The 17,628-nt window shown below is 40.1% G+C and overlaps 1 protein-coding gene across 3 annotated transcripts in view; it reads left to right on the top strand.

Moving 5' to 3' along the window:
* Positions 1-17,628, top strand: part of edar (ectodysplasin A receptor) — a 238,365-nt gene that overhangs the window by 113,260 nt on the left and 107,477 nt on the right. For all 3 annotated transcript variants that reach the window (XM_039743544.1, XM_039743545.1, XM_039743542.1), the window contains exon 4: positions 4,014-4,195. In XM_039743544.1, the coding sequence (XP_039599478.1) occupies positions 4,014-4,195 (182 nt within the window). The remainder of the gene's footprint in view (positions 1-4,013; positions 4,196-17,628) is intronic.

Raw genomic sequence — 17,628 nt, 5'->3', positions numbered from 1 at the left:
AACAAGGATCTAAAAAGGAGACAAAAGTACAAGTCAGAAGGAAGTTTCAAAAATTAGTTAACCAAAAGACCAAAATACTATTAAGGATTTGCTAGAGTAAATGGAGTTAATGATAAAGTTGAATAAAGATGAGACCAAAGAGACGACCTGTTATCCTGTCGTTCCAAAGATGTTGCGCAATTCACATTTACAGGTCATTGTTATTAAAACATGTAAGCGAGTGACAAAACAAAAATATAAAAAGCCAAAGATAAGATTAACCATAATCAAAACCCTGAAAGGTTGAGAAAAATACTCTAATAAAAGGCTAGTAAGAATGAAATCCTGAACTCTGTCATAACAATGGAGACAAGCATGGAAGCTTGACATGGAAGCAACTGAACTGAGGTCCACAATGGTGTGCTCTTCATTTTTCCACCATACTTCCCTCCATTTGTTTGTTTTTACTTACTTTACTTTGTTTTAAGTGACTACTGCAGCAGACAACCATACAGTGCATTCAATGAACATGGCGTCATCACACGCCGATCCAAAGTGAGAAATGTGAATGTTCACTGTTCATGTTCCGATTCCCTATAAGGAGCAGGTATTTGCTGGGACACTTTTGAACTTTATGGAAGGAGATGCGCCAAATCCCAGGCTGGGTTTGTGGACCCCCACTAGCAGATGGCTAATCTCTCTTGTCTTTCAGTCCTTTATCTTTCCTCACCTTCACCGTCTCCTGGCTCCTTGTCTTCCACACTTTCTTCCTCTTTGCTGAGCGGACCTGCAAAAGACAAATATGGTGCTGATATTCTTTTTGATTCTCTTTTCACGGACTTAACCTTTACCTTTTTTCCATTTACTACGTTATAATTCAAATTAGAGCTGGCATGCAATTAAAGTTAGATCATTATTTAACACTCCATTCTAAACAGCACTAGAACATTAAAGCTTGTTTGTACGCCAGAAACAGTGGAATGAATTTATTATACAGTTTTTCTAAGTAACCTTTTCGACTCTGTTTATAGTACTGAATCAGTAAATCCAAATATTTCTAACTAGAGGAATTCATCTTTTTTACACAGTAAATCAACTTAATATTTGTTTTATGTATTGTAAGCAGATTCATCACAAAATCCCTGCGAATTACAACCGACGACTCATGTAATCAGGGTTCGTTAACAGCTCTGTATACACTCTGTGGGTGACGGGTGACAAATTACTTGGACTCGCAGGCGTCACCGCCATTATTCTCTTCGTTTCGCAAAACCGCAGGGAATTTTCCTTGAGCTTATATTGTTTGCATTTACACTTTTTAGTTTTTAAACCGATGAGATCATTTCAACCAATCCGTCAATTACTAAAACAACTAATCTTTGTATTGTATCCATAGTGGACACTTTACTAGGCCCACCTACGGGTAGAACCCCTTTTGTAACTCTAGAACAGCTTCAATTCTTTCAGGTGTGGATTCAACAAGGTGCTGTTTTTTGTCCATAATGGCAAGACAGTATTAAGCTGTTGCTCTGCATTTTCATGCTGCAAACCTTCACTTCTTCCATGTCCCAAAGGTCCTCTATTAGATTGAGATCTAGGAACTTTGCAATCCATTGTTATGAAAATCGAGTCATCTTTAGATGATGCCGACAGTGACATAACAACAAATCCATTTGGAAAAGGGTGAACTGTAGCCATTCAGGGATGGACGTCATTAGAAAAAATGAATGCTTGGATACATTGTGACATACAAGCAACATTCAACTGGCATTAGGAGTTCTAACATGTGCCAAGAAAGCATTTCCTACATCATTTCACTACCATCTCCAGTCTGTATTATTGCCACAAGGCAGGGCGGATTCCATGGATTCATTCTGTTCATTCCATATTCTGTCACTACCATCTGCATCTTTCAATAGGAATTGAGAATCATTGGACCAAGTGACGGTTTTCCAGTCTTTTGTCGTCCACCTTTGGTGATCATGCACCCACTAAAGCTTCATTCTGTTGCTCTTAGATCAAAAGTAGCCCATCAGTTTCAAGATCCAGTGCATTGTGCAGTCAAAAGGGTCTTTTGGCACACCTATTCTAAGGAACTGTTATTTGGAGGGGTGCCACTGAACCCAGAACCTCAGATACAATTTCATCCAACACAGTCCCGGGTTCAAATAAATTATTTTTATTAGTCACCGCCACTACACTCCAGATGAACACAGCCAATATAATCTCGAGTACAGATTACTTGAATGCTCTTGTTCTTCTCCATATAGTGAGTGTTATCTGCTGCCTGCCGACTCTGACTTCGTGAGGTGAGGTGGCAGATTCCTTTTAAGCCAAAATCAGACATGCTTCCAATATCACAGCACTGCCTGTTGGGAGCACTTCCAGCTCATGAGGAAACCAGGGAGGTTATCCCCCGATAGTGCCCTCTAGTAGTACGCAAGGACCCTGACAGGGCTACACTTCTGCACTCTAAATCCCATTCAACCCTGCAGGTGTACAAACTGGGATGACTCAAGTAAGACACTGCCACCTCTTGTATGGGTGGATTTACTGCCCATGGTTTCTAGTTTCACGGGGGTCCATCCAATGTTCTGTTATAGTGTGTCTCCAACTATGTAGTCCTTCTGTTACGGCCCCCTGACTAGTCAAGAAATCACCCTACTGTCCATACTCTATAGCACTTAAAATATATATACAGTATATGTGTATGAGTGTGTGTGTACATTTACACTCACTGGCCACTTTATTAGGTACACCTGTTAGTACCACGATGGGTTCCCATTTGCCATCAGAACTGCTGTAATTCTTTGCGACATTGATTGATAAAGGTGCTGGAAACATTCCTCAGGGATTGTGGTCCATATTGACATGATAGCATCATACAGTTGCCGCAGATTTGTCAGCTGCACATGCATGATATGAATCTTCCATTCCACCACATCCCAAAGGTGTTACACTGGATTGAGATCTGGAGGCTATGGAGGCCATTTGAGTCCAGTGAACTCATTTTCATGTTCAGGAAGCCAGTTTGAGATGATTTGAGCTTTGTGACATGGCGTGTTGCCCTGCTGGAAAGATTCTTCAGAAGATAGGTACACTACAGTCATAAAGGGATAGACATGGTCAGCCACAATACTTAGGTGGGTTGCGGCATTTAAACGATGATCAATTGGTACTAAGGGGCCCAAAGATACCAAGAAAATATCCTCCTCACCATTATTCCACTATCACCAGCCTGTACCGTTGATACGAGACGGGATGGATCCACACTTTCATGTTGTTGACACCAAATTTTGACACTACCATTTGAATGTTGCAGCAGAAACTGAGACTCATCAGACCAGGCAACGTTTTTTCTGTTGTTCAGTTTTGGTGTGCCCATGTGAATTGCAGCCTGAGTTGCCTGTTTTTGGCTGACAGGAGTGGCACCCAGTGTGGTCTCCTGCCGCTGTAACCCATCTCCTTCAAGGTTTGATGTGTTGTGTGTTCAGAGATGCTCTTCTGCACACCTCAGTTGTAACGAGTGCTTATTTGAGTTACTATTGCCATTCTGTCAGCTCAGACCAGTCAGGCCATTCTCCTCTGACCTCTGGCATCAACAAGGCATTTTCACACAGATAATTGCCACTCACTGGATATTTTGCCATTTTTGGACAATTCTCTGTAAACCCTAGAGATGGTGGTCTTTAAAACTCCCAGCAGATCAGCAGTTTCTGAAATACTCTGACCAGCCCGTCTGGCACCATCAACCATGTCATATTTAAGTTTCTTCAGTCATCTTTCTTCCCCATTCTGATGCTCAGTTTGAATTTCAGCAGGTTGTTTTGACGATGTCTTCATGCCAAAATGTATTGAGCTATTGCCATGCATTAGCAAGCAGTTGAAGAGGCGTACCTGTAGCTAAACATGTCATAGAATACTATCCTTTCTGGACCAGCAACCTTATTTTTATGATCAGAAAACTCCTGTCAAAGACATTTTAGTCCTTGCTGATTGATTTAGTGATTGAGTTGTGTTTTTTGTTTTTATAGACTTGTGGATATGGAACCAAAGATGAAAACTATGGCTGCAGTCCCTGTCCATCTGGCAAGTTCTCTAAGGGTGGATACCAGATCTGCAGGAGACACAAAGACTGTGAAGCCTTCTTCAGGGCGACTGTCTTGACGCCTGGCACAGCTGAGAGTGACGCTGAGTGTGGAGCTTGTCTACCTGGGTAAGGCACTTCATGATCGCATTGTGTTTTGCTAATAGGAATTCTCTATCTTCTGTGCTTTGCCAATGTTGCTTCTCTAAGTTTTCAATATGTACAGCACCCCCGTTATAACTCTCCTTACACTTGCAATGTTTTCTGAATGAGGATGCAGTAAAATAGCATGGAATAGTGTGACAGTGACATCACATCCTTCACATGTTTCCCAGATTCTAAGGTTTCATATGTCACTTTGAGTTAGGGCCAGCTTTTTAATTTTCAAGGGCTGTGTTTAAATCTAGGTTGAAGAGAAGCTGTGGTGGGGCCAAAAGTTGTATCTTCATTAAAGTTGGTGCAGTGAGACAAATTCTTCAAGTCAGGGATGGTCAATAAGCGGGCTACACACCACCAAGGAGGATGAAACGTCACCACATAGACGTCATGAATAGCCATAGTGACTGTATCACCTCAGTCCTTAGAAGCAAAGGCCTAATAAGCCAATGCTGCCTTAGCTTGAGTAAAAGAGGCTTCCCTTTCCAAATTTCACAAACAGGGTGCTTGGTTTCCTAAAGGTGTTTACTTGCAGTAGGGGTACTGCGTTACATTTTAAACCATGATTGAGATTCATTAAATTGGTGGTAGCACACCATTATGGGGAACAAAGTTTAGAACGGTAGAGGGCATGATGGCTTAGTCTAAATCTGCTAGAAAGTGACACGCAGTCTAAAACCTGAAGTGCCGCTTAAGTGAAATGAATGTTCTTTGCACTCACTTGAAGTGTAGCTTACATTGTACGGTGCATGGAGAGGATGGTCAATGCAAAGACCTAACACTTCAAGAATCAAGGATGAAGCAGCTCTGGTGTTTGTGTGTCTGCTATTCATTTGTCACTACAAACTGGATTTATCAGATCTGTAGCAGTGGAGTATAAACTTTAGGAGAACTTTGGGTGGCCTTTCACCCAGAGCCAAAAGCCGCTTGAGCTCAAAGTAGAGTCTTGTTTGGATGAGAGCTTACTTCTGCGCTCCACATTGGTAGTTTGTTTTGTTTCCACGGTACTTTCATTCCCATCTCTCTTTTGCTCACATGTTCATTGTCTCTCCTGATCACATGTCCGTACCACTTCAGCCTACTTTCCTGTACTTTCTTTGATGTCTCTCCCACTTTTGTTGTACCTCTGATTGTCTCATTTCCTATTCTGTCCTTTTTTGTAACTCCACACATCCATTTCAGCGTTCTCATGTCTGCCATATCTAACTTCTTTCTCAGCTCCATACGTCATTGTTGGTCTTGCCAGTGTCTTACTAACCTTACTTCTAATCTTTTCCTTAATTCTTCGATCTGATAATACTCGTGATACTTTCTTCTAATTGTTAATAGCCCATTACTGCTGCTAACAGAACACACGTCTTTTGCCTTTTTCGATTATTGAAATTCAAGCCCCTTAATTGTTTCTTCTTTCCTTAACCAGCCAAAAATATAATGAGATGCAAGGATAGCCAACAGATAACTGGCTAAGTCTTAAATTCAGATCCTGGAGGGCTACTATTTTCACTCTAATTCTTTAATTAGAAGCCACTTTTTGCTGTTAATGAAGTGTGTTATTTAAACGGATGGCTTATTAGTGCTCTCATTCTGTCACACCAGACATTTGCAAAATGGCTACTTTTTTTCTGACAGCTCTATCAAAGAATGTTGGGGACTAGATTAATATTTCTCATGTTTCTGAATCTTCCATCCATCCATCCATTATCCAACCCGCTATATCCTAACTACAGGGTCACGGGGGTCTGCTGGAGCCAATCCCAGCCAACACAGGGTGCAAGGCAGGAAACAAACCCCGGGCAGGGTGCCAGCCCACCGCAGGTTTCTTAATCTTAACAAGACAAAATAAGCCTAAGCAGCAAGATCAGTTATTTATTAAAAAAGTTACTGGGATGAAAATCTGCATCCCTACAGGATGGGAGCCTGGCAGCCCTGCATTAGACAGCTTTACATTTGTTGAGTATCGCATCAAAATAAATCTCCAAAATTTGAAATGACAAAATGTGCCATCTGATTCTGTTCAATGTCTGATGAACCGAAGGGTCTCCCTTCATTTCCCCACAGTCTTATGTTGTTAAAAAGATGTTAAGATTGAGTTGGTAAGCATTTTCAATTGGTCTTGAGTAGGTAGTATGTTGACTGGCATCCCATCACGATTAAGCTCAAGATAGGCTTCAGGGATTCAGTAACGGAAAGTGTAGTCGGAAAATAAAGCACGGAAGTTTACAACCGAACCAGGATGCTGTCATTCCATCAGGGGCCATACTGTATGGTGGACGATCAGTAGTCAAATCAACAGCTTTGACTTCATGCTGCTGTTGCTATTAACTTGTGTCACGCAGAGCTCCAGTGTCAGAAGCCGTGTCTGCTGTTAATTAGGGATGATAAGTGATTTCCTTTCATGCTGCTGGCAGCATTTTGAAGTTGCTCACAAGCAGCACTTTCTCATTTCTGAGGCTGCACAAACATGGCTTTAATGCAGTGTAGGGAAGAGCTGGATTCTAAAAATATGAGCTAGGACGTGGTTACTGACTCGGACAAATGGTGTGCTCTGCTTCTTGTTCTTAGGTAATTGTGTGTCAAGAGGAAGAGCAGATTAGTGGCTAACGTGTAAGACTCATCCTTATTAAACATGTACAAGTCTCAGGTGCACATCATCTATCTATTACAACTGGCGCATTGCATAATCAAAGAAGCCAATCGTTCTTGATACTCACAGATTGTTTACTCATCCATCCATTTATTTCTCTCTATTATAAAAGAAAATCTTGAGATGAGACAAGACTATTGCCAAGAGATTTTTTCAAGTTGGTAGAGGAGGTCCCGGCCTCCTCTCAACCATTTCCGGTTAATGGCCCATGGGCACGGTCCTCTCACATCTCATTCGTGTGAATGCTTTTGTCAGACACAGTTCTTGTGCTCTCAGTTCTTATACATTTTTATGTTTTCCTCACTTTAAGTATCTCTCTATTATAAAAGAAAATCTTGAGACGAGACTATTGCCAAGAGATTTTTTCAAGTTGGTAGAGGAGGTCCCGGCCTCCTCTCAACCATTTCCGGTTAACAGCCCACAGCCACGGTCCTCTCACTTTTTATTTGTATGAATGCTTTTGACAGACACAGTTCTTGCGCTCTCAGCTCTTAAAATTTTTTTACGTATTCCTCACTTTAAGTTCCTAATAAAACAAGATTTATTATGTCCAAATCTTATTGAAGTATTTTATCCTGAAGCAGTTATCAACAGAAGAAATGAGTACACGGGCAATCCTAGCACCAAGAAACAATGAAGTCAAATGAATTAATGAATATTGTCAATCAGTTACAGGGCAAATTGGTTAAATGCGTATCAATAGTCAATGCTGAAAAAGTTGTTGTTGGTGGTGCGGAAGATGAAAAATTCAACTTCTAATATCCCATAGAATATTTACAACCATTAACACTGTTCGGTCTTCCACTGGCTGAATTACTGTTGAAAGAAGGATGTATCTTAATGTTATTGCATAATTTATGTCTGAGTAATGGGCTATGCAATGGGAAAAGATTAGCTGTATTGAAAATTGGTCGAACAATTCTGACATGTAAAATTTTAACAGGCGACAAGAAAGGTAATGTAGTACATCTTCCCCGGAAAACATTAGACACCAAAGGAGATCTTCATATGCCATTCATATTGAAACATTTTAAGTTTCCCATTAGAATATCTTTAGCTACAACAATTAACAAATCACAAAGACAAACATTCGAAAAAGTCAGTTATACGTTGAGTTGTCACGATGTAAGTCCAAACACGGAATCAAAATTCAATGCTATATTGAAGAAAAGTTCATTCTAAATATTGTTTTTACTGAAGTTTTACAGTAAAAGTGTAAGTTTAAAAAGTATTTCCATGTTAATTTTAAAGCCAAACAGAACAAAAACTTATAACGCAATGAATAACTCTAACGCAACATGAAACATAATTTACTTTCAAATTATTATGTTTTACTATTTTTTAATATGGTTAATTACTCACTGTAATGTAAAATAGTTAGTTCTAGTATACATATGTAACAATTCCCATGAAAATAACAATCTGTTTTGTACATCCACTTCTCCATACGTAAGTGAAGCAAGCAGGGGGCATAGCCCCCTAGTTCTTTATTACTTATTTCAACTTCCATCAACTCATACATCCGTTTCTGATAATATAATAGTTTCTATGTGTGTTCAGACCAAAGTGTGTGTGTATATTTATTTATTACTTCCTTATCTACCTATGTTTATTCATTTAAAGTGCTTCTGTAAAAAGACACATTTCCTCCTGGGGATTAATCAAGTATCTATCTATCTATCTATCTATCTATCTATCTATCTATCTATCTATCTATCTATCTATCTATCTATCTATCTATCTATCTATCTATCATCTATCTATCTATCTATCTATCTATCTATCTATCTATTAAATAGTACCTTATCTATCTATCTATCTATCTATCTATTAAATAGTACCTTATCTATCTATCTATCTATCTATTGTGACGGACAGCCGGGTCCCATGCCCGGCCGGGACGCCACTGCTACATACGTCCCAGGGGAGCCACCATGGACAGTGCAATGCCTCCCCCGGGGCACCTGGGGGCAGCCTCCCTGGCCGTGGGTCCTTCCTCAGTCTCCCCCGTGGCTCCATGGGACATGGAGTCCACCACAGCCCGGTTGGGAGATGGGGTGGCCGCAAGGGGGTGCTGCAGAGAGCCAGCCGCTACAATGGACGACTTACCAGCCCCACCCGGAGGTGCAATTAAGACCAGCTGGTCAGGCACCTGGAGCACTTCCGGGTGGGCTATAAAGCAGGCAACCTCCCTCCATTCTGGGCCAGAATCGGGAGGAATAGGACGAGGTTGCCTGGGAGGAGCGGTGGTGGCAGAAAGGGTTGGGTGTAGTTTGTTTGGTGCTTTTGGGACTGTGTATTGCCTGTGGGTCACGGGGAAGACGTGCGCCCACGGGTGAAGAAAAAACAATAAAGCCTGTGTTTTGTACACGTGCATCTGCGTGGTCTGTGCCGGGTCGGGCGCTATATAGCACCTTTTACACTATCTATCTATCTATCTATCTATCTATCTATCTATCTATCTATCTATTAAATAGTACCCTATCTATCTGTCTGTCTGTCTGTCTTACTTCTGACTTTTTCTCATTTATAGTCTTTCGGAGAGTTGCAACTTATCCCTACATTAGTGGACCCAAGCCAAAACCTTACCTTAGAATAGATGATTCTTCATAACTTATTATCAAAATACACATTTTATAAAGTACTTCCCTAAAGTGGTGCAGCGCAGTAGTGGTGCTGTCATATGAATTCATCTTCCTCAGTTTAATGCCAGTCACTGTCCATGTGGTAGAATTCAGCTTTTTTTTCCCTTGTATGGATGGTGGATGTAGAAAAGTGTCAAGAATGGAAGGTATGGTGGTGTTATCATTAGTGCTCACTGACCCAATGTGCAGGGTATGGAGTTTGCATGCTTTCCATCTTTCTGCCTGGGTTTTCTTCCTCAAAACCCAAAGACATTTGAGTTAGATTAATTAGTCCTTGGTGCGCATGTGGGTCCTAAGATGAACTGGCATCCAGTTCAGGGTTGTTTATTCATTTTCAGGACATATTGACAGGATGGTATCTAACCCCTTGTGACCCTGAATTTGAAGGCCATGTTATGTTACTTTTCTAGAGTGAAATAGTGGTGCTGCTGCCTCACAGATGTAGCGTCAGATGTCTCAAACTTACACCTGGGGAGTTTGCATGTTCTCTTTGTGTTTTTGGAAGTTTTATCGGCATACTCAGATTTAATTTGTTTAGTTATTTGGTCCTGTTTAAAGGTGAGTAGACCCTGGGATGGCCTTGCCTGGACTTTTTCTGGACATACACGAGTGTTGCCTGTTTGACTCTGACTTGTATTAGGTGGGTTGTGGAATGTTATCTTCTGTTTTTAGACTGAATATTATCCTGCTGGTTATATTATAATTGATCACATACTTATCCCTTTTATTTATAGTGCAGTGGCTATTATTGATTCCACAGAGCAAATCACTTTAACTGCCATTGCACACATTGAAGAAGGATGGGCGCACAGTTGTGGCTGGAAATAATTTAGGATTAAAGGATAAATTAAACATATACAGTGTATGAGCAATATGCCTGGGCTGAATGATCTGAAGTTTGGCTGTAAACTAATCCTTCCATCCATCCAGTCTTCTGAGCCCAATGTTGTATTCCAAGGCCGTAGGTAGACAGAGCTGATGATGTTGAAGATCCAAACAGGAATTCAAGTTCTTCAAGTGTCACACTCAATGACACAGACCCTCCATCATTCACAACAGTCCAATTCAGAGTTGTCGGGGTGTCTTTGATCTGTGGGAGAAGATGGGAGAACAAACTCCACACTGCAACCACCCAACAGGAGTTTAGGCACTGTCCCATCAGGCTACTAGTGCTGTGTGATCTCAATTTCACTTCACTTCAAGAGACAAGAACGATATTTTTATCCCATGTTTGAATCTGTAAGCTTAATAAGAGGAAAATGCACAAGGCAAAACTCGGCCTCTGTGAAATCTGTTGATGAGGTTGAAGAGGAGATAAAGCTAGCAGATGACAGGCTGATGTGTACCCCATGAGTAATGTCATGGTGCGTACAAGTACAGAAATACTGTCTGTAGTCGTTAACAAGGCAAGTAATGAAATTAAACTTTCACATAAATCACTAGTAGCATATGTGCAGAACTGTCACTACTTTATTATCCCATTTGAAAAAAATGGCTTGAAAACAAGAGATCTGGAGGAGAAAGATAAAAAAAAAAAAGAATTCCGCTACTTGAACTGATAGCCAGGGAGTAGAGACAATTATGAAACCAAAAATGTATGAGCTAGCTTACATTTTCACAGGAGGATTTCAATGAAAATATATTTAACATGAAGAAGGAAAGTAACACAAACATACAAACTCCAAATAGTGGTTTAGTGCTTGGCCACCTTGCATCTGCTTTAATATTTGTAGTGCTTTAGTTTCGACTTTCTGAAAAGTTGACAAAATGTGATGTTGGCTTGTTTCACGAAAAAACGGACATTAGCAACTTTTGACAATGAGTGAACGACAAACATCTGGCACCATAAATAAAGCTGTTATACCAAATACGTATAATATGAATACATTGATGGCTCGTGACCACAGTAGCGCCACACAGTGGGCAGTTTTGGAACTTACTGACTGCACAACAAACATATACACTGAGACTGCTGCAGCTGCTGGCATCATACATGCCCACAAGTAGATCCTGTTGTGTGATGATTCAGTGAACATGAATTTCAAACTCCCAAAGCTTGCAAAGAAATCTTTAGAAACTGGTTTGAATTTTCTTAAACCCTTGGATCTACTGAAGGGGAAGTCTGGTGCCAGCAGTATGTTATACCTGACAAGTATGCCGCCGAGAGCTTTCTGCTTTAGCACCCACTGAAATTTTGTGGGTTTCACTAATGAGTTAGTTTCTCAACTCATGTTTGCTGGTACCAAAATGAGACAATAGAATAAACAGACAGATATGAAATCAAAAGTTTGAAAGGTGGAGTAACTCTCAGCAGGTATTTCAATACAGTAGTGCCTTGTATTTCAAGTGTTCCAGAGAAATTCGATCCAAAGTTGGAACGATGCTTCTATGTTCAAACTGTTTGCACAGTTAAAAAATGCAGCCACAGATAACGTTTACGCAGCGAGCTTAAACGACATCTGTTGTGCGCCCACTTGTCTCTCGCACTTGCTGTGAAAGCATCTCATGGGTTAAGCTTGTGTGTTTTCAGTGCTTTTTTTGGTGTGTTTGGGAATATATTTATATATACCCCCTATCTATTAACCATGGCATCCAAGAAGATTCTAGAAGCAAGAAGCCTAAGAGGAAGGTTGTAGTATCAATGATTGGCTATCCCAAAACTTCGTATCTTTTAATGAAGAGAAGACTGAGGTGATAGTCTTCGGCCCTTCTGAACATATGAAGGCCCCGGAATTTGACCTGGGACCTTTATCAGCTTTCAGGTCTTCACAGGTTCAGAATCTGGGTGTCCTGTTAGATGACTCATTAAATCTTGACAGACAAGTCTCTGCCGTGATCGGATCGAGCTTTTATCAGCTTTGCACGCTTGCATAAATTAAACCTTATCTCACTGACAAGACCCTGGAGATGGCCATACATGCTTTTATTACATCTCGCCTCGACTATTACAACTCTCTTTATTATGGCATCTCAAAATCCCAAATTGCCCGTCTTCAATTGGTCCAGAACGCAGCTGCTAAATTTCTTTTAAAAAAGAAAAAAATGGATCATGTGACTCCGCTTCTGAAGTCCCTTCATTGGTTGCCTGTTCAATTCAGAATACATTTAAAAATCTTATTATTTGTTTTTAAAACATTACACCAACAAGCACCCATCTATTTATCTGAATTGCTTCACCAATATACCCCCCTGAGAAGTTTGAGATCCTGTGATCAGAACCTTCTTTTAATTCCACACTCCAGACTCAAGCGTAGAGGTGACCGTGCTTTCTCGGTAATTGAGCCTCGTCTTTGGAATGATCTGCCTATTGAAATCCGAATGGCTCCTAGTCTGACTATTTTTAAATCTATTTTAAAAACACATCTGTTTTCTCTGGCTTACTAGGCTTTATTTTGCCTACCTAGATGTGTGTATGTGTAGATATATGTATATGTATAGATATATTTATACAAATTATTTTTATGTGTTTCTGCTGTGCTTCTTTTGGCTAAATAGTATATTTCTATTTTATGTTGATGTTTCTAAATGTACAGCACTTTGGTCAGTCGTGTGGCTGTTGTAAATGTGCTATATAAATAAACTAAACCTAAACCTAAACCTATGATTGAGATGAAACAGGAGCATGAAAGTAAACCGCGTATGGTGGATCTGGTGGCCATATTTAAGAAAGCACAATAAATGCAATTTTCATTTAATTATACAGTATATACATTGTAAGTTGATGGACACTTGAGGGCACTGTTGCCCAATGAAACCCAACAGACTGATGCAGACACTGGTTTAAAAGCACCCAGAAGTATTTTAATTTTCTTCTTTAAAGTGCCCCAAAGCACCTCCACCACCATAAATCAATAATCACAATAACATTACTCTACAATAAACCAATCCTCCACTTCCAGCAGCTCTGTCACACTCCCGCCCAACTCCGGCTCAGCTTGCTAGGTATGCACCAGTCCTTTAAATAGTCCTTGACCCGGAAGTGCTCCTGTCCTTCTGTCCATGTGATTCCATAGCAATTTCGGGTCAGATAAAGTCAGATTTTTCTTCTGCCTGGAAGTACTTCCGTTTCTCCGTCCTCGTGACTTGGGGGCACCTCCATGCTGCAGGGGAGACACCATCTAGCATCTTGGATGTGTCGGCCAGGATGAGCTGCCGGCCGTCCATCACAACATTTTTTATTTATTGTTTTCATGTTATAATTTATTATTTAGGACATTTAATTGTGTTATTTTTACCTTAAATTAAATGTATTTGCAGTTTTAGTGTACCGAAATGGGCATTTTTTAGGGAACAGATTAATTCACTTTCCATCCATCCATCTTCTAACCCGCTGAATCCGAATACAGGGTCACGGGGGTCCGCTGGAGCCAATCCCAGCCAACACAGGGCACAAGGCAGGAACCAATCCTGGGCAGGGTGCCAACCCACCGCAGGACACACACAAACACACCCACACACCAAGCACACACTAGGGCCAATTTAGAGTCACCAATCCACCTAACCTGCATGTCTTTGGATTGTGGGAGGAAACCGGAGCGCCCGGAGGAAACCCACGCAGACACGGGAGAACATGCAAACTCCACGCAGGGAGGACCCGGGAAGCGAACCCGGGTCTCCTAACTGCGAGGCAGCAGCGCTACCACTGCGCCACCGTGCCGCCCTAATTCACTTTCCATTTTTTCTAATGGGGAAAATTGATTCGGACTTCGAACAATTCAGAGTTTGAAAGGCCTCCAGAAATGGATTAAGTTTGAGGTACGAGGCTCTACTGTAATTCTAAAAATCACGTTGTTTAGCCTCCTCTTTCAAAATTAACAGTTTGCACATCTATACAACTTAGGACTCAGGACTTGATGCACTGAATTTTCTAGTCTCGTCCAACTTCTTATATCTTTATGAATGAATAGATAGATAGATAGATAGATAGATAGATAGATAGATAGATAGATAGATAGATAAGGCACCATATAACTGATAGATAGATAGATAGATAGATAGATAGATAGATAGATAGATAGATAGATAGATAGATAGATAGATAGATAGAACTTTAAAATTAGTGTAGAAAAACAAATGAAATTTGAAGACTCATTTATGGCTTTATTGCCATCATTACCCTCCCTGATGATGGCCTCTTTTGTGGAACTTTGTATTCCATCTCTCAGCAGATGGTACAGCAGGTCTGATAGTAAGAAAAATGGTTTATGTGGAATTGTGACACCGTTGACTAGAGCTCAGCTGAAAAAATATTTAAAACTTGACGGCCTTTGCTTACCCTCTGGTCATGATACTTTGTCTGGGTTGGTCATTTTCTTCCAGCATTTCCTAATAGAAAATAATGATGTTAGGAAGAATATAGGAAGCAGGCATAACAAAACATAAACTGTGGATAAAAACAACAAACAATTAGTGTTTGTACAGTGATGACTGAAACAGTTTGCATAAAATTGAGTTTGCAGCAAAATTCAGTGCTTCACTCTGCACTAATTTTCTTGTTTCACTCATCACTGATTATTGCCTTTCTATACCTAATAAAGTGGTAAGCCCCCGTACCCATTAGGGTGGTTTCCCAATGAACCAAGTTACAGCTCTATCCGGCAGGGGGTGTTAGCTCCCTTGTTGGAATGAGTTCTTTTGTAATTGTGGCATGTTACATAACCCAAAACTATATAGATATAATAAAAAAGGCAATAATCCTCCCTTAGTGATACTGCGGTAAGAAATCACAAAGGAGAAATAACTTGAGCTTTCTTTAATAACGGTTTAGGCGGCATAACAGATGAGGAAGCTATGACAAGACCTCTTGGGTAGTGGGGGCCCGATGTATAGAGTCTGCCATTTTTATCCCTGTGCTGGAAGGATTTTCCGGATCCGATGATGTTATCTCCCACCCGTCCGTTGGCTTCAAAGGTGTGCCAGGCAGTGTTCCAAGCCTTTATACTCTTTCTCCATGCACAGGCCCCACTTAAGTAAATCATGCCATTCTAAAAAAGGAAAAGAAGATCCAATGTCATGCTGACTCTGACACACAGAAATAGTGCAATGCCCATTTCGCAGTTGTCCCTGTCTTGTCTTCTAATGCTTGCCTAGCAGTTCTAAATGATGAGCCCCTGTGTACTAAATCTGGCCTTGTGTTAGCTGTACATGTGAGTCAATTTATAAAATATTTTTTGTACAGAGCACAGTGACATATTAAACTTATAAACTTATTACAACAGTTTCACACAGGTGCTCCTCACAACAACCTATGACTTATTCTTCTCCAACTCTTTCCTCCCTTCATCCCTCCAGTTGAATTCTTTCCTCCAATCTCAGTGAGGTCAACTCCTGGGGTTGTCTTCCTAGAACAGGCCCCTAGCTTCATTAGACAATCCGAAAAGAGCCTGGTCACCATACTACATAGTACATAGTACACAGGTAGTATAAAAGGGGCCTCCTTTCTGCCTCATGATGGGCTGGGGCATGTCTGTTAATTTATTACATGCCCCCCTTTCACTCTGTTCCGACTTCTAGGGTATGTCTGATCCACACGTGCTCTACTGTGGTTTTTCATTTATCTTCTATGCCCTTTGTCGCCTTCAAAGCCAGTTTCTACTTGACATCCCTGTACAATCTACACATAAAGGGTGCATTGTTCTGTCATTTTTGCTGTCATGTAGTTTGTTGAAAAATCTTGGAGATTAACACCATGAAACAGCAAAATATAACCAAAGAAATCAATACATCTTTATCAGTGTTGCAGAAAAAATAATTAAAGATGTTCTATTCGGTAATAACGTAAATACCCTAAACCACAGAAAAGTGAAAAATGACGAAAACAAAATGTAACAGATGTTAGAGGATCGGCACGTCCTACCAGCCTACCATTGCCTGGGGTAAAGCTCGGGGCCTTTGTACACACCAGTGGGATTACTTGAAAGGAGAAAAGCATTTTTTCCATCACATTTCTCATTTCAAACTCTTGTTTACATTTTTGTCCATGTTTCATAAATACACTTAAGCTTTCTAGCATTTTTGTTGTTGAAATTACATTTTTTTAAAACTCAACAAAACCTCTAGTCTGCCATTTTACTTACACTATGCTTCCAACAATGCAAGTCAGTAAATGAAGTCACCCGCTCTACTGAGTGAGTTTGGAAAATTCTCATAAATTATGTTCTGTGTTAATACACAGAATCAGTGCTCTTTGGCTCTGGTTTATAATTTTTTTGCTGTATAAATAAATCCTAAGAGCAGATATTTATTACTCACTCAACAATGACCCAAAATGGGCTAAGAGAATTTAGAAAAATCTCATTAATTGCATAGTGTTAACATACACATTTGATCACCCTTTATTTTATTTTCTAATTCCTACATGTATTAGCTGAGTTATGCAACACTGCATGTGTTAGAAGGTGAGAAAGTGGAATTAGCATTAACGTTATACTGTATCCAAAAGTTTATTACCTTTAAACTTATTGCATTTAGCTTATAACTATTGTTATTATTACAAAGGTTCTTCATACAGAATATTATTGTTTTTTTTCTAATGCAAAGAATCCCAAATTTCAATACAAAATAACAGAGACAATATGGCCCCACTAATGGTAGCTCTGGGCAATGACAAACATAGAAGGAAACGCTTGAGTGAAGAAAAGAAATATATGTAATGGGCAAGAATCAAACCCGGATTTATTGGCGATCTCTCTTTGGTTTCAACTTATTAAAGTTGACTCTCCTTTTTGTGCTTATTTGCGGTTTTGTATCACAAAGGTTCTGAATAACACAAAAGTGAGAGATAAACAGTATTCATTAAGATATAAATATTTTCACAGATAAATCACAGCTCTTGACTAGAGATTTTTCTTCTGTCTTCATGAAAGGCGTTCTTTTGGTTAACGGCCTTTTCTGCTATTCTTTTGACTATTATTTCTGTGTTTTTTAATTCTCTGGTTTTGATATTAGCTTAGTTTTCTTCTATGTCTCTTCCTCTAATCCTTCGCTTTCCTGTATTAATTACTATTATCACTGATTAGGAAAAGGGGCAGAATGAAAACATGCAGCCACTGCGGCCCTCCAGGCCTGGAGTTCGACATCCGTGCCTCAGAACATCTCACAAAATATGATACAAAAAT

This window comes from Polypterus senegalus, chromosome 2 (assembly GCF_016835505.1).
Source record: "Polypterus senegalus isolate Bchr_013 chromosome 2, ASM1683550v1, whole genome shotgun sequence".
Lineage (NCBI taxonomy): Eukaryota > Metazoa > Chordata > Cladistia > Polypteriformes > Polypteridae > Polypterus > Polypterus senegalus.
This window is presented reverse-complemented; position numbering and strand designations above follow the sequence as displayed.